The sequence below is a fragment of the Ranitomeya imitator genome, chromosome 3 (genome assembly GCF_032444005.1).
Source record: "Ranitomeya imitator isolate aRanImi1 chromosome 3, aRanImi1.pri, whole genome shotgun sequence".
NCBI classification, from domain to species: domain Eukaryota; kingdom Metazoa; phylum Chordata; class Amphibia; order Anura; family Dendrobatidae; genus Ranitomeya; species Ranitomeya imitator.
The window spans coordinates 738,873,024-738,895,974 of record NC_091284.1 but is presented as its reverse complement, the minus strand read 5'-3'; the positions used below and the strand labels follow the sequence as shown (position 1 = coordinate 738,895,974).

Sequence of the window (22,951 nt, the reverse complement as noted above, 5' to 3'; positions counted from 1 at the left end):
AGGGTCCCTATCCATAAATGTGTAATAAACGAGCTTGTTACACCCCTGTAATTTATAGGCCTCCAGTCTGGGGCACTGCTGTCAGGTCACCTATGAATCACACACTGGGGCAGACTCATGCAAACACTCAGCTAAAACTGTCGTTTAGTGACTACAACAACCAATCAGAGCACAGCTTTCACAATGAGAAATTGAAGCTGTGCTGTGATTGGAGAAAACGACAGGTTCTGTCACGTGCGGCTCCAGTCCAGCAGGCGTCGCTGTGGTTTCTCCAGCCCTCCCTGTACACACACATAGCCGGACTGTACACACAGCTGGACTCGGCAGCAGCAGATCTCCTGGCCGCCCGGCAGTTGGGGCTGTAGTCGCTGCTGCTATGTCGTTCCTGTGCTGCTGGTGCTGCGGGGATGGCGGCTCCGGACACATCCCGCTGAAGGAGATGCCGGCCGTGCAGCTGGACACTCAGCACATGGGTGAGTGGCGGGAACACACGGGAGAGGTGTGCGGAGCTGCGTCCACGTCCTCCAGTGTCGGGCGCCGGAGCACTTCCGGTATCGCGAGCGTCCATCATGGCTGCTGTGTGGGGTGTAACCGCCTCCATAGGCGCCCTGCACGGACGGATGTGGGTATAAGGATACACATTATGTAATACACTGCTATGTATCTGACACGCACACCTATGTGTGTATATACTGGCAGTGTATCTAATACATATACACCACTAAAAAATAAAGGGAACACTAAAATCCCACATCCCAGATATCCCTGAATGAATAATTCCAGTTGTAAATCTTTATTCATTACATAGTGGAATGTGTTGTGAACAATAAACAAATATTTAGAATTGATTCCTCAGTGGTTGATACCTTCTATTTTTCTATCTACTGGCTAACACGGTACCAAAATATAGATCTTTCCTGTATCAAAATTGAGAACAATAAAACATAAAAAAGATCAATGTAAATCAAAATATCCCACGGAGGTCTGGAGTTGGAATGATGCTCAAAATCAAAGTGTAAAATCAAATTACAGGCTGATCCAAATTCAGTGGAAATGCCTCAGGACAAGGACACGATGCTCAGTAGTGTGTGTGGCCTCCACGTGCCTGTATGACCTCCCTACAAGGCCTGGGAATGTTGCTGATGAGGCTGCGGATGTTTTCCTGAGGGATCTCCGAGATCTGATTGAAAGCATCTGTCGTGTCGACTCTTGGGGACAGACTGTGGTGGATGGAACCAGACATGATGTCCCAGATGTGCTCAATCGGATTCAGGTCTGGGGAACGGGCGGGCCAATCCATAGCTTCAATGCCTTCATCTTGCAGGAACTGCTGATACACTCCAGCCACATGAGGTCTGGCATTGTCATGCACCAGAAGGAACCCAGGGCCAACTGCACCAGCATATGGTCTCACAATGGGTCTGAGTATCCCATCCCGGTACCTAGTGGCAGTCATGCTACCTCTGGTGAGCACATGGAGGGCTGTGTGGGCTTCAAAAGAAATGCCACCCCTCACCAATACTGACGCACTGCCAAACTGGTCATGCTGGAGCATGTTGCAGGCAGCAGAACATTCTTCACAGCATCTCCAAACTCTCACATGTGCTCAGTGTGAATCTGCTCTCATTCATCTGCTAATCGCCCTGCACGTTGTTAAGTTGTAAGCACAATGCCCACTTGAGGACGTCGGGATCTCATATTGCCCTCATGCAGTCTGTTTCTGACAGTATGAGCAGACACATGGATGTTAGTGGCCCGTTGGAGATCATTTTGCAGGGCTCTCGCACTGCTCCTTTTTGCACAAAGGAAGAGGTAGTGGTCCTGCTCCTGAGTTGTCGCCCTCCTACGGCCCCTTTCTCGTCGCCTAGTATCTGCCCTATGCTCTGGACACTGTGCTGACAGACATTTACTCTTCTTGCCATAGCTTGCATTGATGTTCCATCCTGGATGAGCTGCACTTTCTGAGCAACGTCATGCTACTGTACTTCTAGGGGTGAGAGCAATGACAAAATGCAAAAGTGACCTAAACAGCCAAAAAGGATGAGAACAGATGAATGGTCTGCGATCACCCCCTGCAGAACCAGTCCTTTTACATGGGTTATCTTGCTAATTACCTATCATTTCTACCTGTTGTCTGTTCCATTTGCACAACATCAGTAGAAATTGATTCAGAAATGTTTCTTCATAACAGGACAGGTTGATTTCACAGACGTGTGACTGACTTGGAGTTATGTTGTGTTGTTTTAAGTATTCCCTTTTTATTTATTTTTTTAAGTGTACATACATTAAAGTATATAATACACAGAAGGGAAGACTTAAGTTCTAACATATATTCCAAGTTTTCAGATAGTGTGGGTGGCGCTAGTGATACCGGGGAACATCACTCTAGATTGGGGACAGGTTGACCCAGATATGGGGGAGGGGGCTGCAGCTCAGCTCTTATTGAAGTGAATGGGAGATGAAAGTAATTATCCAGCAGTGGCCATTAAATACACAGAGCTGCCATGTTCCACCCCGCACATTGCTTCCATCCAGGAGAGAGTACACATGAGCTGACTGGTGGGGGTGCCAAGTGTGTGACCCTCTGATCTGTTACTGATGACCTAATCTATGGATAAGTCATCAGTGTCCTGATCCTGCACTTCCTTTTTAACCTCTTACTGACATTGGACATACTAGTACATCCTATGTTGAGTGCGGGTGTATGTAGTAGGCAAACGGCAATGACGAGCTAGCTCCTATTGCTGGTATTTAAAGGGAGCCTGACAGCTGATGCATGCCGCCTGATCAACAGCCAGTATGGATTAGGTACTGGTTGTATGATCTCAGCCAGGTACGTCTGACTATAAAATGCAGCTGAGTTTCAGAGAAAAACACACTTTAAAAGCTGGCGGGGACTGAGCCACATGGGAGATTAGTCACACAGGCGAATCCCGGCGGTTTCTCCCTGCCCCCTTTCCTTAAGTGACAGGTTTCGTGAATGTTTAGGGAGAAACCTGTCAGTCACTGTCAGAAGCCGCTGTGGACTCGCTTGTCCAACTAATCTCTTGTGCATCGCGGTCCCCGACGGCTTTTAAGCTGCTGCGTTTCTGACTCGGACATATCTGGCTGCCATCATACAACCAGTGCCTGCTAAATGTTGCTGGAACCATAGGCCGCATGTATCAGCTGCCAGGTTCCCTTTAACCATTTACATGCCACTGTTAGCTTCTAATAGCGCCATTTAGATGATTGGAATCTGGTGTGATCTGTAATTGCAGGGTCTACTGTGTTACCATGGCACCCACTGGCGTACCGAATACCCCGGCTTCATCATCTTAGTACTACCATGTAAGCCGAGCAGGCCGTCGAGTCCCAGTTTTCTCATTTCAAAATAAATAGAAACGACGAGCACATTTAGTATCCCTGGATCCTGAAAGGTACAATTTGCAAAGATATAAAATTTGTGAACCCTTCTGTATTGTTTTTTCTTATTGCAGGAACTGATGTAGTAATTGTGAAGAATGGCAGAAGGATCTGTGGCACGGGGGCATGTCTTGCTAATGCACCGCTGCATCAAAACAAGAGTTACTTTGAGTTTAAAGTGCAATCTACAGGTAGGTGAGGGCAGCCTCCTGCCACAACACTGTACTGATGTTACTACCACCCAGTGAGCAATGTCATTGTTAGGGGGAAGGAAGCTGGCCATCTTTATACAGGTTAGCCATATGCTATCACTTACTGATTGGCAGAGGGTTTCGCTGCACCTTACCAATTCTAAGACAAAGTGAAGTGCTACAATTCCTTCCTCTTAGACCGCGTTAAAAAAACCAAACATATACTGCAGCGATACCGACAACGATGTCGATCGCTGCAGCGTCGCTGTTTGGTCGCTGGAGAGCTGTCACACAGACAGCTCTCCAGCGACCAACGATGCCGGTAACCAGGGTAAACATTGGGTTACTAAGCGCAGGGCCGCGCTTAGTAACCCAATGTTTACCCTGGTTACCATCGTAAAAGTAAAAAAAACAAACACTACATACTTACCTTCCGTCTGTGCTTTCCTGCACTGACTGTGAGCACAGCGGCCGGAAAGCAGAGCGGTGACGTCACCACTGTGCTTTCCGGCTGGCCGGCGCTCACAGCCAGTGCAGGAAAGCACAGTGCCGGGGACAGACAGCGGAAGGTAAGTATGTAGTGTTTGTTTTTTTTACTTTTACAATGGTAACCAGGGTAAACATCGGGTTACTAAGCGCGGCCCTGCGCTTAGTAACCCGATATTTACCCTGGTTACCAGTGAAGACATCGCTGAATCGGCGTCACACACGCCGATTCAGCGATGTCTGCAGGGAGTCCAGCGACGAAATAAAGTGCTGGACTTTCTGCAGCGACCAACGACATCACAGCAGGATCCTGATCGCTGTTGCGTGTCAAACTGAACGATATCGCTAGCCAGGACGCTGCAACGTCACGGATCGCTAGCGATATCGTTCAGTGTGACGGTACCTTTATTTGAGTGTAAGCTGGGTATGCATTGTTCCCCCTGTCCTTGTATGCATGCCTCCCCCGTCCCTGTCCTTGTATGTATTTCCCCCCCCGTCCTTGTATGCATGCCTTTCCCCATCCTTGTATGCATGTCTTTCTCCGTCCTTGTATGCATGTCTCCCCTGTCCTTGTATGCATGCCTCCCCCGTCTCTGTCCTTGCATGTATGCATGTCTCCCCTGTCCCTGTCCTTGCATGCATGTCTCCCCTGTCCCTGTCCTTGCATGCATGCCTCCCCTGTCCCTGTGCTTGTATGCATGGCTCACCCGTCCCTGTGCTTGTATGCATGGCTCCTATAAAAAAAAAAATCCTACTTACCTTGACTGCGCGCCCTCGCTGCATCTTGTTCCGGTGCCAGCAGCTCTTCCTGTTGAGCGATCACGTGGCCCTGCTCATTAAGGTAATATTCACACCATGTCTATGAGAGTGGAGAGCGTGAATATTCATTGCCTTAATGAGCGTGACCAGAAGATCGCTTGCCCAAAAGCTGCTGGCGCCGGAAAGAACGAGATTCAGCGAGGGCGCACAGGAAGGTAAGTAGGATGTGTGCTGGAAGCCTGCGGCTGTCACTGTGCTATTACAGAGAAATGAATATTCATTTCTCTTTAGCAGCGGCACAGGCTTTAGCACAGCCGCCGGCTCTGGCCTCTATGACCCGCTGCTCTGGGATTCCTGGGCATGCGCACTGCGTGTCTAATCCACTCACCCAGGTCGCAGTGCGCATGCCCAGGAATCCCAGCCCCGCAGTGTGAATAAATCATAAGTTACTGAGGGGCTGGGATTCACAAGTAGGGCGGCCGCACAGGCGCAGTCAGCGAGACTGCATATGAGGACAGACGGGCAGCGCTCACTGCGCCTGCCCCAGGCAAGACAAAAGACCGCAGGCGCCGGCCGATTTCAAAACAAACAGCGGTGAGGAGGCGGCGCCAAGAAGACTTGAGTGACGGCTGTGAGGCGTCTGCAGCAGGGGGGAAAGGCCTGCCTCCAGGACTGAAGACAGGTATTTCGGACAAATTACAAAACGGATTATTTCTGCATTTACAGCACCAATAACTAAAAGAGCCATCTTGTCAGAATGCAGCATTACTGCTGCACAAGGTGGCTCTTTAAGTTTCAAACGCCTGGGGAAGGGGGGGTTAAGGTTCCCTTTAAGCACAAAAACTGTGCTGAAAAACTCGGCTTACACACGAGTATATACGGTAATCTGAGTTTCATTCACACTTGTCATCCATGTGCAATCCATTTTTTTTACAGCAGCTATTATTAATTTAGAACCATTTCCAGTTTCCGATGTTATAGATTTGCAGAGTATCCTTTACAAAAAAAAACCTGGATGCTCTGCATATGGCATCCGTTTTTTTTTTTTTTGCATACTGATAGACTTGATTGAGTGAGTCTCAACCGATTTACGGAAAAAAAACAATGCATGCTCTGATTTTAATTTTTCGTTCCCCCCCCCCCTTCCCAGTCAGTGAAAGAAATCGCTCATCTGCACGGCTCCATTCTCTTATGGACAGTACTCGGACTGAAATCGGGGTCATGTGAGCGAGCACTTGTAGAGGACATTCTCTTTTTTTTTTTTTTTTTACATGTTAAATTGGCCACATCATAAAGTAGCTGAATAAAATGTGGCTTTTATTATTTTACATTCTCCTCTTCATTGTGGCGATTTTAGCTAGTAAATTTTATTATAACTCCTCTATAACCAGAGGAGCATTATCAGAGATTCCTCTCTGGGTGCGATTACGCTTGCCTTGCATGACATTTCACAATTATAAGCTAATGCCATCATATGGGGTCTGAGAACAAACTCCGGAGAAGCTTAGAATCGGCTGTTTCACTGGCATCTGGCAAGGCTCGTGTCTAACCAGATCGTACAGATCTCGCTGCCAGCATGTGCTGACATTATGAGCGCAGAGGGAGGACATTATATACAGCGCCCTGCAGCCGTCCCAGGCAGCGCAGAATAGATGACACTGTTCCACCCCACCCCTCTCCTATGTCACTCATAATGTAAGTGACAGTTCTGTAAGAGCCGCAGCATGTCACCTCCACCGCTCTATCCCGGGTACCAGGCATTATTCCCAGAGCTGTGTATGTACTGACACTCCCCGCGCTTGTAATTTCCATTTACTCAGTGAGACCTGTGTGACCTGGGCAGATAGGAGTCTTACCAGATCACACAGAAAAAGCCAATTCAGATTCAATTCTCCGGGGGTTTTGCCGTCGTCCGCCCACCCCACACGTTTCTACTGCCTTTAATGTTGTGATTTGACATCTTACAGGAGAAATGGTAAACGGCCCCCAGAGTAGAATCTCTTTTAATGCGCCCCTTTGGTTGAGGAGGATGAATTTGCAAATTAGGCACAATAAAATATGCAAGCAAATATCTCCTGAATGGAGAGGAGTCAGTTCTTCTGCTACTTTTATAATGTTTATAGTTTGACCTGTAAAAATGTAGTGACAGGTCCTCTCATTCAATGCCCTTGGTCTGTGCTGCCCCTGGAGAAGGAGCCTTGTGCACGCTCTGCCTTGTGTGTCTCCAGTATACTCAATATAGTGTATAAATGTACAGATCCTCAAACTATTTTTGAGAAAAGAACAGTAGAATGCAAAAATTATTTTCTCTAATTTTTTTTTGATCTTTATTACAATCTTACATAAAGGGATTTATTTAACAAGAAAACAGGTAGGGAGGGAGCATGAAATCACAATTAATAGTAATAAATATTTTTGCACAGCAGATAGACTAATTAGAGATAAATAGTATATGAAAAATTATATGCCTTTCAATAAATTTAAAATAAATCACTTTTATAAAGTGCATAGTGCTCCTGTAAACAATTATACTATGTGAAAAAGGTAATGAAGAAAAAAAATCATATGAAATCGTATATAAAAAATGTATATTATACCATAATAGCAAATATGCAAGAGTACTGTGATCAAAATTATATCTAGATGGTGGATATCATATATATACACAATAGGGAACACTATTCTATATCACTCAATATAAAGAAACAGATGGTGACTAGGATGGGAGGCGGGTGGTGACTCACAAACTTTATTTTTAAGGGAAAAACAAAAAAAAAACCTTGATTTTTCATTCCTTCTCTCCAGCAAACGCTGCTGGGGAGAAGGAATGAATGCCGGCTTCAGCACCACACACAGGGGGGACAGCGTTTACTGTAGCGCTGTCTCTCCTGCGGGCAGTACGTGCAAACGGAGGAGAGTGCACACTGTTCTATGTGTGCGGCACGTATTGCAGTATGTGCTGCCGGAGAAAAGCGGACATGTCTCCGTGTTTTGCACACGGACACACGGTCCGTGAAAACACGGAGACATGTGCATAGACCCATCCATTCATAGACCCGGAGACACTGACGTGTGAAAGAGGCCTTATACTGTTACTACTTTCTTAATACACATGCGAGACTGTAAACGAGGTCCGTAAGGGATTGAAAAGATGGCTGGTCATTATTACCAGAGTTATACATTTATACTGACTTTCGTAAATGTAGCAATTAGTGATCAGCGCTCAGATAAGGCGTTAACCGAGCATGCTTGGGTGCTATCAGAATGTCTTAAACACATTATTCAAGCACGCTGAAGTCACCCGGTTAGCACCTGAGCATGCTCTGATGACGCCTTATCCCAGCACGTTCGCTCATCACTAGTAGCAATTCATTCTGCATGATGCCATAGGTAAAGGAGAAAGCGCTGTAATCGGGGAGGGGTGCGCAGCACGGAGCAGTCACAGCTGCTGTTTAGATTATTGATGCCCCCTCGCCACATTCACAAGCTAAGCGGGACGTCAATCAACTGAATACTGGGCATTATTGGAGAACCCTGCCCAATGTCTGGAGAAGAGCAGGGCGCAGCGCGGTTATCAATTATCTCCATTCACTGATGACTTCCACCTCTGTAAAACCCCCTCTATAGATGATAATTATCACAGCTAAGTTGCTTTTTTATTTTCATAGATAATCTGGACCTGACAGGTGCCCTTTAAGCAGCACATCTTTGAACGATCTACAGTTTTGATCTGTTTTAATATGTTAATAAAATGTATGCTAGAGTGTAAGTTGTGAGATTGCACTGAGTAGTTTACAGTATTACTTACACCCGTGGCGTTGGAGAGAAGAGGGGCTTCAGTAACAATTAGGCGTGGGCTGCACAGTGCCACACAAAAGATGCAAGGTTGTTTAAAGGTGTTGTTCCCTATCCAAAAATCCCTTTGTCAGGAGACACTCTCCTCTTGCTTAAGGTAGGTAGGCATGCTGCCCCTGTGTACATTTAGTTTTCTTTTTCATATACTGTTGTCGGAATACCGTACGTATCACTGACAAAATGGAAACTAATGTGCTGCTACTTGTTTTTTTTGTTTTTTTCCTTGCTATCCAGGCGTGTGGGGCATTGGCGTTGCAACGCAAAAAGCAAATTTAAATCAGATTCCGTTGGGTCGAGACGTTCACAGTCTGGTCATAAGAAACGATGGGGCCATTTATTACAACGATGAGGAGAAGAACAGGCTGCCGGCAAACAGCCTTCCACAGGAGGGTGATGTGGTGGTAAGCCGAATTGTGGATTTCATACAGTGATGTACTTACATATTTTCTGTATAACACAGTGGGGAACCATTGAACACATGAAGATAGATTTCAGCTGGTGTCATTACTTTCCATCACTTTTTCACCCATCAGTAATTAGGAAGCAATCCACGCAAGACTCCATTGCTGAATAGTGATGAGCGAACGTGCTCTGATAACGAGTTATCAGAGTATCTTGGGCGTTCTCGGATAATATATTCAATTCACTGCAGCTGCATGTTTTGCAGCCATAAACTGCTGCAAGACATGAAGGGAACAAAAAGTATATTCACACACGTTTTAAAGTTTGTTCAAAAACATATAGACAAGACTGTGAAATACTGGGAGAATATACTCAGGTTAGATGAGACCAAAATTGAACTTTTTGGATACCATAATACACATCATGTTTGGAGGCCAAAGGGCACTGCATATATTCCCAAAAACACTATACCAACGGTAAAGTTTGGAGGTGGGAACATCATGGTGTGGGGCTGTTTTTCAGCATATTTCACTGGCAAACCTCATATTATTGACGGAAGGCTGAATGGACAAATGTACCGAGACATTCTTGATAAAAAAAAAAAAATCTTCCACTATCTACCAGAATGATGAAGATGATGATGATGAAGATGAAACGAGTGGATACAGCAATACAATTGGCCCAAACACACAGCCAAGAAAACTCTCAAATGGAGATAGACAATAAAGATAGAAGGGCCCAGCCAATCACCTGACCCCAATGGAAAATATATGGAAGGAACTAAACCTCAATGTTCATATGAGCTCATGGGACCTACAGGATATGAAGAGTGTTTGTTTGTGTCGAAGAGTTCTGCATTTGAATGGACCGATGATCAAGACCGCGCATCACCTCTGCATTGCTTGTATAGAGGACTGACAGCCGATGTGCTTGTGTTCTTTTTAGAGGTCCTGCTAATCACCGGGTGCTTGTCTTGTATGACTCTCAAACATTTGTAATCTGAGAGAACCTGATTTGAAGTTACAATTTCTCTGGATTCATTTCTCCTGCAATTGCAATATTACAGAGTTTGCTTAAAGGGAAACGGTCACCAGGATTTTGCTACTGCATCTGAGGACAGCATGATGTAGAGCGGAGACCCTGTTTCCGCCAATGTGTCACTTACTGGGCTGCTTTCTGTCCTTTTCATAAAATCCCTGTTTTCTCTGCTGGAGATCCTACCTGTTCTTTGAATACTGAGCTTTGTATAACCCAGCCCTTACCACTGATTGGCAGTTTTCTGCCTATGCACAGTGTACACAGAAAGTTGCCAATGAGTGGTGAGGGCAGGGTTGTATACAGCTCATGAATATGGAAGACTACATAACAGCAGGTTTACTAGATCTCTAGTGATGATCATCTGCTGATAAAATCCCTGTTTTAAAACTACAGGAAACAGCCCAGTAAATCACAGATCACTGGAACCAGGGTCTCTTCCCCCTACATTATGCTACTGTCAGATTACGTGACAAAAAAACGGTGACAGATTCCCTTTAACCCATTCAGTCCCTGGGCCATTTTCCTTCGTTTTCCTTTTTGCTTTTCTCCTTCCAAGAGTCATAACGTCTTTATTTTTCCTTCACTATGGCGTGTGAGGGCTTGGTTTTTGCGGGTTGTACATTTGAACGACACCATTGATTTTACCATATAATGTGCTGGAAACGGGAAAAATTCCAAGTGCAGTAAAATTGCAAAAAAGTGCAATTCCACGATTGTGTGGTGTGTGTTTTTTTTTTTTGTAAACAAAGCTCCATTTTCAGAGACCAGTAGTGTCTCCATTTTGTCGTGATCTGGGGCAGGGTGAGGGTTAATTTTTGCATGCCGAGCTGATATTTTTATTGGTACCATTTTGGTGTAGATATGATCTTTTGATCGCCCTTTATTGCATTTTATTGCAATGTTGCGGAGGCCAAAGAAATGTAATTCTGGCTTTTTTTTCTTTCTTTTTCTCCTTTACAATGTTTACCGATTGGATTAATTTTTTTATATTTTTATCAGGCATTTCTCAATGCAGTGATACCAAATATCACTGCCACAGAGAAGCACTCATAGCAGATATACATAGCAGATCATGTGACAGGTGCCGATGGACGGGGTTTGTGGCACGCTTCTGGCGCGAGCATGTTAAATGCCAATGTCAGAGATTGACAGCTGCATTTAACATGTTAACAGACGTCAGTGTATCGCGATAACACGCGTGCTGGTATGGGCCCATGTCAGCTGATCAGATCAGCGGTCATGTGCTGGAAAAGTGAGCTCAGTGGAGTGAGAATTGCAGCCATGTTTCACTGAAAATGAACAAATATGCTGAGTTTCTAAGTATCCAGATCGGGTAACACCTCTTGTTTTGTTTTTGTTTTTTTCTTTTTTAAATTCCCCAATAATGTATCTGAAATTGTAAACCAACCCCATGGTGTTTGGGAGACCCAGTCAACACCCTGCGCCCCCACTGATCAGCTGTAATGTGCCCCAGCAGTATGCAGATATGTGATCCGGTGGAGCACAGCAGCCTCATACACTTGGTGTCCGCTTACTAGTACTGCGCCATAGCTCCCATTCACTATCCTACACACAGGTCATCAATCATTTAGTGCCAGGTAACACCTTTTTAACTTTTCTGTTTTTCTTCTTCTCCGCACAAGGACACATGTTCATCTTAGCTACTGCTCTAAACATCAACAAATCAGAAATGTATCTTGCAGTTTTCAAATAAAGTTGCAAAAATGTTTATCTAGGAAATTTGTCAATTGAAGCTTATGTATTTTGTCCGCTTGTTCCTAGGGTATCACCTATGATCACGTAGAATTAAATGTTTACTTGAACGGAAAGAATATGCTTTGTCCTTCATCTGGTATCAGGGGGACCGTGTATCCTGTTGTGTATGGTAAGTCAGCCTTCACTTTTTGTCTGCCCAATCCGCATTCGGTTGCTAGCTATTCCTCCCTGCTCCCCCATAAACTTGGATGTTCAGCTTGTGACAAGACAGCCTTCTGTCTGTGTACGTAGCTGGTTAAGCTGAATGTTGGTGTTCTTAATAACGAAGAGGAGATTGCATCTCTACAAGACCCCGATGATGACCATTTAGCTCCTTTGAGAACGAGGGGTCATGGGGTAGTTGGCACCAGGGCTGTGGAGTCGGTAAACCAAACTTCCAACACCTCAATTTCCATGACACCGACTCCACCAAAATGGGCTCCGACTCCACAGCCCTGGTTGGCACATCCCCTATTTGTTATAAGGTCCGTTGGTGTCAGATTTGTCTTGGATAACTGGGCACATCAGTTTAGAGAACCAGGTAGCGGTCTGATACATAGTATGTTTATATTGCACACGTAGAAGGATTGGCGCTGAAAACCGTTTTTTTTAAAGGGGATATCCAACCATCATTTATCATTTTTCCGAAGGACGGATGATAAATATATGATTAAGTGGGGGTAAGAAATCTGAAAATAGTGGTCCCAAGTTCTGAGATTGGAGCAGTAGTGTGCTTTGCATGACTGCTGTTCACTGTCATTAGGAGCATTGGTCATGTGTGCACTCGACTCCTATAGAAGTGAGAAGAGCAGAGGACATGCATAAGCGTATTGCTCCATTCACATTCTCTGGATCAGTTGGGGTCCTAACAGTCAGATCGCCATCAATCTTAAATTTGTGATCTATCCTGTGAACAGTTAAATGATACGTGAGTTCATACATATCAGTTTCACAACATTTCTGATATGTATCCTGCATGAATCAACAGCTCCTGAGCGTCTTTTGTGCATTAGAATGACAACAGTGTTACCATCCCCCTTCTTAATAGGAGATGTCCTTACAGGCAGCACTAAGTAGAGAGGGTCTTTATGAGACTCCGCATTAATGAGCACAATTTACAGCTGAAATGTACCTGAATGGTTATTTCATAAGGTTTACTACAAGTCAGGATGTCTCTGCTTTATATATGTTCTTTCAATGGGCTGTCCAGGACTATATCACCCATTCTTGGGATGGTTAACCAGCATTGGCTAGGTGAGTGTTTTACACCCTCCACCCCCGTAGATAAGGTGTTAACAGGTCCTGTGGAAGGTAGAAGTAGAGTTTACAGAGCCAGTCCACAAGAACCCTCCTTTCTCTGATCGCCCATGACGGCACCACGGAGAGAGGGGATCCGCCCACCAAGGACAGGAAACCTACGGATAAAAAGGCGGTACCACTCTCCTGCATCAGTTGGTTTCCTGTCCTTGATGGGAGACCTACGGACTTACCAGTTCGACGTTGGAATTCCGGGGCCAACCAGTCCGATTCAGGCAGCTGGGGTCCCTCTGCCTCGGCTAGGGTGGTGACTGGAAGCGCCACCGCTGGGAGCCAGTGGGCCTACAGGGTGTGCGGGGAAGGTGACAAGGAGTTCGCAGTCACCTCCCCAGGTAAGATGCAGCAGCGGCAACATCCAGGGGGGTCCCTCTGTGGTTGCGGGAGGTGCAGCGCAACCCTCCCTAAAACAAGCATCAGTCTGCACGCTGCACTGCCATCGGGCGTGCAGAGTAACGCGCTAAAGGGACTGCATAGGACCGGGGGTGCCGGTCAGCAGCGCCATATCTGCTTTCCGGGCGCCATCTTGAAAGTTCGGCGCATGCCCGGGATCCAGGCTGGTCTCGCGAGGTTGAAGGAAGCTTCCGTGCAGGCGCCGGCGGATTACCGCTTGGCGCGGTCTGCGCCGGCGGGGTTACCGCTCGAGCGCTTGGTGCGGTCTGCGCAGGCGCCGGTGGGGTTGCCGCTCGGGCGCTTGGCGCGGTCTGCGCAGGCGCCGGCAGGGTTGCCGCTCATGCGCAGGCGCCGGTTAAGGCTTGATGCGCAGGCGCCGGCGTTCGGCGCTCCTCGCCGTAGGTAGGCGCTACTGCGCAAGCGCAAGAAAAGAAAAAAAAGCGGCGGGAGGGTTTAAATAGGAGAATCCACATCCTCCCAGTGGCTCTGCAATAATAGGCAGGAGCCTCAAGAGCTAATAGTCGCCGCAGCGCCAGCTCAGCTCGAGTATCAAGGCAGCATCCGCAGACCAGCAGCAGTATGAGCGACCCGGCATCACCTTTGCCCGAATCACCTCCACCTGTAGCGTCGCCGCAGCAGCAGCAAAAAAGGCGACAGCAGAAAGGGCACCAGGACACCAGCAAAGAACGCCAAAGGTCCCAACACAGTAAGGAGTCCAGTACGGCGTCGGGGAAAAAGCCAGAGGCAGAGAATCCCCAATCGGTATTTATGGGTCCTGGAGGTGGTAAGTGGATCTTCGTGAAAGTCAGAGATAGTAAGATTGTTATTTGTCTCTTTTAGGGGAGGAAAAGCGTAGGTAAAACTAAGCACAAAATTTGTGCCATCTGTAGAGAGGATCTTCCACCTACCTGGGAGAAGAGACTATGCAATACTTGCATTCAGCAGACTGTATCTGAAAGCCTTCCTGGGTTTGCAACAGATCTAAAAAGCCTAATTAAGGAGCAAGTGGAGGACACCTTTAGATCACTAAAAAGTGGGGAAAAAAGGAGAAAGACCAGACACAGGTCTCCATCTCCAGTCTCAAAATCCGACAACGATAGTGAGAGTTCAGTGTCCTCCGACTCCTCCTCCGCATCTTCATCATCTACTTCTTCCTCGGGGGGACATAACTGTTTCCCACTAGAGGATACTGATGGCCTCATAAAAGCTGTGAGAAGTACCATGGGTTTGGTAGACTCCCACCCTAAAAAATCGGTACAAGACATCATGTTTGGGGGCCTGGAACAGGAAAAGAGAAGAGCTTTTCCGCTTAACGAAGCAATTGCAGCCTTAATTAAGAAAGAATGGAAGAAACCCATGAGAAAGACTCTTCTAACTCCAAAAAGGAAATACCCCTTCGAGGAGGAATCCTGCTCCTTTTGGGAGAAGGCCCCCAAATTAGACGTAGCAATTGCTAAAGCCTCAAAAAAATTCGCTCTCCCATTTGAGGACATGGGGGTCTTAAAAGACCCTATGGACAAGAAGGCAGACGCCTTTCTCAAAGGCTCCTGGGAGGCAGCGGGAGGAGGACTGAAGCCGGCAGTAGCAGCAGCATGTACTTCACGCTCCCTAATGATTTGGCTGAACCAACTAGAGGGTTAATTAAAGGGGAAAACTTCCCGGGACTCAATGCTGAATACATTACCAGTAATGAGGGGGGCCGCGGCTTTCCTAGCTGACGCCTCGGCCGACTCCATCAGGCTATCCGCCAGAGCAGCAGTGTTTGCTAATGCGGCCAGGCGCGCCCTCTGGCTTAAGAATTGGCCAGGCGACCTGCAAACGAAAACAAAACTGTGTACCATCCCCTGCGCAGGAGAATTTCTGTTCGTCTCTACCTTAGACGACATCTTGGAAAAAGCAGGGGACAAGAAAAAGTCCTTCCCCTCTCTGGGTCTCCCCTCTTATAGGAAGCCCTTTCGGAACAAGAGGTTTTTCCGTAAGAACCCAGGGAGAGGCCAGGGGAAATGGGAAGATAAGAAGAACAAAAATAAGGGGTTTATCTTTAACAAAAACCTCAATGACAACAAAAAACCTTCACAATGAAGGTTCGCCCCAGGTGGGAGAGAGATTATCTATCTTTCTCCCAGCCTGGGAAAAGATTACCTCCAGTCAATGGATACTAAATATCATAGAATCAGGACTGAGGTTAACATTCAAGAGGTACCCTCGTCCCTCTTTCAAGATAACATCCACAAGATCCTCGGCAGAAGAGCAGTTGACGCTAGAAAACGAGGTTGTCGGGTTAGTAAAAAAAGGAGTACTCCTGGAAGTTCCCCCTCAAGAAAGAGGGCAAGGGTACTATTCCCCTCTAATCCTGAGAAAGAAGCCAGACGGTTCCTTCAGGACCATTATCAATTTGAAAAACCTAAACAACTACCTAGAGGTTCAAGCATTCAAGATGGAAACGATAAAGTCATCTATCAAAATGCTGTTTCCTCAATGCTTCATGGTGGTCCTGGACCTGAAGGACACATATTATCACGTCCCAATACACAAGGATCACCAAAGATTCCTCAGAGTAGCGGTCCACATCAAGGGAGTCCTAAGCCACTTCCAGTTCTCAGCTCTACCATTTGGCCTAGCAATAGCCCCGAGGGTTTTTACAAAGCTGGTCGCGGAGGTAATGGCTCACCTCAGGGAAGAAAACACCCTGATCGTACCATATCTGGACGATTTCCTGGTGATAGGTTCCTCCCCGCAACATTGCGAGAATCAACTAGCTTTAGTGATTCATTCTCTAAAGGATCTGGGTTGGCTAATAAACCTAGAAAAATCCAGACTGGTGCCTTCTCAGGTTCAGGAGTACCTAGGTCTCACTCTAGGCTCCAAAAAAATGGAATGTCTGCTCCCAGAGAGCAAAATGCAAAAGCTAAAAAGTTTAGTGTTAAGAGTACAATCTCTCCCCTCCATAACACTCCGTCAGGGCATGTCCCTATTAGGCTCTATGACCTCTTGCATCCCTGCGGTCCAGTGGGCCCAACTACATTCAAGAGATCTCCAATGGCAGCTACTGTCAGAGCAAATCCTGCTAGGAGGGCATTTAGACGGGCGGTTAACATTATCTCCTCGCACCAATCACTCTCTGACTTGGTGGTCGTTGCAGAAAAATCTTTCCCAGGGAGTCCCATGGGTAATCCCGATCTCGAAGGTCCTAACTACGGACGCAAGCCCCTCAGGGTGGGGGGCTCATCTGGGCGACCTAGTAGCCCAGGGCATTTGGTCTCCGTCCCTTGCAAACAATTCCTCCAATATGAAGGAACTCCTGGCGGTAAAATTTGCCCTTCAGGAATTCTTGGGAGTCCTTCAATCTCACCATGTAAGGGTGATGTCGGACAATCGGGTGGTAGTATCTTACCTAAATCACCAGGGGGGTACCCGTTCCAAAAATCTAATGGAAGTGACCAACTCGATCCTTCAAATAGCCGAGAGCAACCTTCTATCCCTGACAAGCCTGCACATAAAGGGAGTAGACAATTACAAGGCAGACTTCCTCAGCCGGTCCAGCCTAAAACAGGGGGAATGGGAACTAAATCCAGCGATATTTACCCAGATCACACAAAAATGGGGTGTTCCCAAAATAGATCTCTTTGCGAGCCATCTAAACAAAAAAGTAGCCTCCTTTTGCTCCCTATCTCCCCTGGGGAACCCAGTAGCTGTGGACGCTTTCCTGATTTCTTGGGGTCACCATCTGGTCTATGCCTTCCCTCCTCTCATTCTGATTCCAGCAGTGCTGAGGAAGATTCGGGAGAACGGGGCGTTGGTCATCTTAATTGCCCCGTTCTGGCCGAAGAGAACTTGGTTCTCATGGATGAGGAAGATGTCAATATCCGACCCTTGGGTATTACCAGACCTCCAGGATCTGTTGTCACAGGGCCCAGTCTGTCATCCACGGGTCAAGAACTTGCACTTGACAGCTTGGCTCTTGAGAGGAAAATATTAGAAAGCAGAGGGTTCTCTCCGGGGTTAATCTCAACTCTGTTAAAAAGTAGGAAGCCGGTTACAAGAAAACAGTATGGCAAAATATGGAAAAAGTTTCTGTCTTCTTCAGGTGCAAAAATAGGGAAAGAGATTCCCCTTAATTCCATATTAGAGTTCCTACAAAACGGGTTGGAGATGGGTTTAGTCACTAGTACCCTAAAAGTTCACGTGGCGGCATTGGGAGCCCTATTCAATTTTGACTTAGCTTCAAATAGGTGGGTCTCTAGATTCATCAGGGCGGCAGGAAGATAGAGGCCTCTTCCAGTAAAAGTGGTTCCTCAATGGGACTTAAACTTGGTCCTTAAAGCCCTGACTAGTCCTCCATTCGAACCATTACACGAATCTACAATAAAAACCCTATCTCTCAAAACAGCTCTATTAGTCGCCCTCACTTCTGCCCGTAGGGTTAGCGACTTACAGGCTCTCTCAGCCAACCCTCCTCACACACAATTTCTAGAGGATAGGGTCGTTTTAAAAACAGACCCAGCATATCTCCCGAAAGTGGCTTCAAAATTTCACAGATCTCAAGAGATATCTCTCCCCTCCTTCTGTCCCAACCCTAAAAACAAGGAGGAACAAACATTACATACACTAGATGTAAGAAGATGTCTCTTACATTACCTAGAAGTCACTAGAGAGAGTAGGGAGGATTCCTCTCTGTTTGTGTGTTTCCAGGGTCCCCGGAAGGGGAAAAAAGCATCTAAAGCCACCATAGCAAGATGGATCACAGATGCCATCAGTCTCTCATACACGGCAAGTGGGATGTCCGTTCCCGGGGAGGTTAAGGCTCACTCAACAAGGGCAGTAGCAACTTCCTGGGCGGAGAAGGCCGGAGCTTCCATTGACCAGATATGTAGAGCTGCTACCTGGTCCTCACCATCCACATTCTATAGGCACTATAGATTGGACCTAATCTCCTCTTCAGACCTTACTTTCGGTAAAAGGGTTCTGGAGGCGGTGGTCCCTCCCTGAATGTACTATCTATGCAATTCTCTCCGTGGTGCCGTCATGGGCGATCAGATAAAAATATAGTTCTTACCGATAACGGTATTTCTCTGAGCCCATGATGGCACCTGTACATTCCCTCCCTTCACTTATGGGTGCACACATTAAAAGAGTGCCATAGCCTATTTATAGTCTATTTATAGTTTAAAGTCACGCGGTATCTTATTATGCTAAACAGTTAAAATTTACAAATATCTTAGTAGTCTCCCATTGTTCTCTATGTAAAACAACTGATGCAGGAGAGTGGTACCGCCTTTTTATCCGTAGGTTTCCTGTCCTTGGTGGGCGGATCCCCTCTCTCCGTGGTGCCGTCATGGGCTCAGAGAAATACCGTTATCGGTAAGAACTATATTTTTCTTGAATACTGCAGCTCATCTTCTATAGAAGCGTGTGGGAGCTGAGCTGTAGTATCCAAGAACAGCTGCCTCTGAGTGTATGGAGCTCTACAGTTCAGTCTCAATATACAAGTTTCCACTTGCCACAGGAACTGCTAATAAGTGACCATTGGAGTGTCAGACAGCCACCAATCTGATATTGATAACCTACACACCCCTGTTGTTTCTTTTCATCGAGTAAAAAAAAAAAATTGTACAAATTTTTATCTTTTTTGAAAAGAAGAATCATTTCAGAACTTTCACCCTTGTTGCCCACAATCTGTTTCTCAACGGTTTTGTGCAATGTCTGGCCTGTGGGATAGGATGGTAAAACAAAGAAAAATAAACTAGCTGCGATAACCTACATCAAGCATGCCAAAAGCATGTGGGAAAATGTGTTATGGTCTTATCAGACCAAGATTGAACGTTTTGGCCTGAACTCCGAAGGTATGTTTGGCTCAAAGCCGATACTGTGCATCACCAAGAAAAACACCATACACACAGTGAAGCATGATGAAGGCAGCATTGTGCTTTGTGGCTGGTTTTTGGCAGCTGAAACTGGGACTTTAGTCAAGGAAGGGAATTGGTTCCAAATATCAGACAATTTTGCAGCAAATCCTTCCAGCCTTTAGGCTATGTGCACATGTCAGGATTTCTTGCAGAAATTTCCTGACAAAATCCGGACATTTCTGCCAAAAATCCGCAGTTGTTTTTTTCGCTTTTTTTCCCAATGCATAAAATAGCAGGAAAAACGTGAAAAATCCGCAAAATTAATGAACATGCTGCTTTTTTTACCGCGATGCGTTTTTTTCACAGAAAAAAACGCATCATGTGCACAAAAATTGCAGAACGCATTCTAAATGATAGGATGCATATGTATGCGTTTTTAATGCGTTTTTATCGTGAGAAAAAGCGGAAAATCCTGAACGTGTACACATACTCTTACTAAAAAAGATGAAAGTGAAGATGAATTTTACCCTTCAGCATGAGAACATCCCTCCAAATCAAGGATGACTTCACCTGAAGATCAAAGTTTTGGAGTGGCCCAGCCAGAGCCCCTCCCTGAATCCAATTTAAAATCTGTGGGTGACCTGAAGAGGGCGCTGTGCACAGGACATGCCCTCGCAATTTGATGAATCTGGATCTATTACAAGGAAGAGAGGGCAAAGATTGCCAATCCTATATGTGACATGCTGGTAGACTTTTACCAAAAAAAACAGACTGAAAACTGTCATGTTGCATAAATATGTACATTTGTGCATATACTCTGAATTACAACAACCACATTATTTTAATTATTTTACCTTTTACACAAAGATTTCAGTTTTTTTCTCAATTGAAATGTGCAGATTATGGGTGACGTTAAGACTACATACCCGCGATGAGTATTTGATGAGTTTTTGATGGTGCAGAGTTTCTGCACCTATTGGGGTATGTGCACATGACCAGAAAACGCTGCGCGTTGGATGTCGTGCGTCCATCCAATCTGCAGTGTCCAGCTTTTACAGCATAGTGGATGGGATTTCAAGAAATCCCAGGTCCAGTATGCGTCCAGAGATGCCCGTGGCGACGGACATGCAGCACGTCTCTCCAGACCGCAGCATGTCTATTTATCTTGTGGAGATGCTAGCCTCTGCAAGATAAATCTCACCCGTACAATGTATAGGGCGCGGGGATTCTGCACGGTTCAGTGAACACATGCGGATTCACCTGCATTTAATAGCTGGCAGCGCTTTGATGCAGCGGACATGTGCTGCCAATTCCTGATCATGTGCTCATACTCTCAGGTGTCTTACGTTTTTTTTTTTGTTTGTTTGTTTGTTTTTTTGCATTGCAGTTTTTGTCATAATTTACATACTTGTTTTTTTCTTTTAACTCTTCCTGGTATTTTTAGCTTGACAAAAACATTGATGGCCATATGCAGATTTCATGCATTTTTAGTGCATTTCTCCAGTGGAAACACACAAGTTTTTTTTGTTTGTTTTTTAACCTGCTTATTTTCTGCATCTAAAGCAATTCTAAGGTGGGGGGAAAAAAGCTGAAATTCTTCTTATTGGTAAGATTTTTATTTTTCAGGGGTTTTATTTTTTATTTGTCATTTTAACATGGGTGTGTAGACTTTTTTTCTATTGATGGACAACCCCTTTAACTGTGAATAGAACATCTCTCCAGTTATATTGTGCACTGTAATGATCATAAAGAACACTATAAATTGCTGTGTGATCACTCCGATATTCACTGACCACTTCTGCCCGTGCTTTCTCCTGCAGTGGACGACAGCGCCATCCTGGATTGTCAGTTCAGCGAGTTCTATCACACCCCTCCTCCCGGCTTTGAAAAGATCTTATTTGAGCAGCAAATTTTCTAAAGACTGACTACAGTTCGTCCAAAGCATCCGCCTCCTCTCTAAAGCTGCACGACGCATACCGAAAATGCGCTTTGTATTTCTAGCACTGGGTGCAGACCTTTTTTGGATCTTGTGTGTGTAAGTATTTTATAACATGTCGCCCACCTGCAGGGGTCCCGGCCTACAGATCCTAATATTTTTGTGATGTATAAAGAAGTTTTGTCTTGGTAAATAGAACGTGCTCACCAGTAACTTAGTGACTCTTTACACTGGTCCAGTATTATGTCGGATCACTATTCCCTCAGTGCGGGCGTTCTCGGAGGTATATATCGCACGCTGATCAGGTTGTAGTTTTCATTGCGGCAGCTGTAATTTACCTGGAGTAAAGTGTGGGGTCCTGCGGGTGACTGTCCTGCGGGTGGCTGTCCTGCGGGTGGCTGTCCTGCGGGTGGCTGTCCTGCGGGTGACTGTCCTGCGGGTGACTGTCCTGCGGGTGACTGTCCTGCGGGTGACTGTCCCGCGGGTGACTGTCCCGCTTTCCAGATCTTCGGTCCCAGAGTGCCTTATTACTTTGTGCTCGTGTCTCAGCACTGACTCCTTGCATGAAGTACGTAACCCATGTCCGGCTACCCCACGTTCATGTCCACCATATCACACGTGCCTGCATGGATACTCGAGCGCCCAGTTGGCCAGATAGTGATTGGTCGGTCGCGCTCCACTGTGATATTGGCAGTCGGGTTATTGCATACGGCACGCTGGGATTGACAGTCCTATGATTTCATTTCTTAATTTTAATGTTAACACTAATGTAAGCCATGCTGTGTTCCACAAGCATGTGAATAGGGAGAGCATGGAGAGAAATGGTTAATTGTTCCTGCAGTCTAGATACACTATAGTGCTCAACTCCAGAAAGCAGGAACTGCAAAATGCAAGACCAGGCACGGCCGGATATTGTTCTAGATGAGTAATGAGCACATTGGAGAATTTGACTGAATGTGGAATAAAAAGATAAATTGATCCTTGTGCTTGCACTTCACAAAATGGTAACGATCCTTTATTTATATTACGTGCTGTGATACCTTTTATGGTCCAGCTTAGGTAATGGGGTTGTCTGGTACCTTTTTTGATGGCCTATCCTTATGGTAGGTCATCAATACCCCCCGCGATCAGCTTGTGCCAGTGGCTGGATGTGCATGGTTGTGGAACAGAACAGCAAAGCTCCAGCAGCTGCATAGTGACTACAGTCAGGTACTACACATCCGCCCTTGTTCAATTGAATGGGCATTGACCTGCAGCACCCTGCTGTGGCTGCTATGCAGGTGACAAAGCGGTGCCATTCCACTCTGCAATCACAGGCATCAGCTGATATAGGGGGTCGGGTGTCGCACCCCCACCAGACTGGTATTGATGACCGATCCTAAGGATAGGCCATCCAAATAAAAGTAGCAGACGACCCCTTTAAACATACTCTGCACCCTCCATCGTTGCATGTGCAGGTCCATTGTCCATGTAGGTGACAACTGACTGTATGGCAAGGCACTAAGACTGTATAGCTCCCTACTATGGAGTTCTGTGATCTCTGTGCACATGGCTCTACTGTTTGCATGGTG

General features: G+C 46.0%; 1 protein-coding gene across 1 annotated transcript; it reads left to right on the top strand.

The window, feature by feature from the left end:
• Window positions 1-293: 293 nt before the first annotated feature.
• Window positions 294-22,376, top strand: SPRYD7 (SPRY domain containing 7). The gene is made up of 5 exons (XM_069758866.1): window positions 294-473; window positions 3,480-3,596; window positions 8,931-9,097; window positions 11,919-12,021; window positions 21,265-22,376. Exons 1-5 carry the CDS (start codon window positions 377-379, stop codon window positions 21,360-21,362), a joined length of 582 nt encoding a protein of 193 aa, XP_069614967.1. The 5' UTR covers window positions 294-376; the 3' UTR covers window positions 21,363-22,376.
• Window positions 22,377-22,951: the final 575 nt, after the last annotated feature.

Bases quoted from the DNA above. Each gene is read 5' to 3' on its own strand.
- SPRYD7 (XM_069758866.1), top strand. From the start codon at position 377: ATGTCGTTCCTGTGCTGCTGGTGCTGCGGGGATGGCGGCTCCGGACAC. The intron at 474-3,479 runs GTGAGTGGCGGG...TTCTTATTGCAG, and splicing joins GCTGGACACTCAGCACATGG to GAACTGATGTAGTAATTGTG. The intron at 9,098-11,918 runs GTAAGCCGAATT...GCTTGTTCCTAG, and splicing joins CACAGGAGGGTGATGTGGTG to GGTATCACCTATGATCACGT.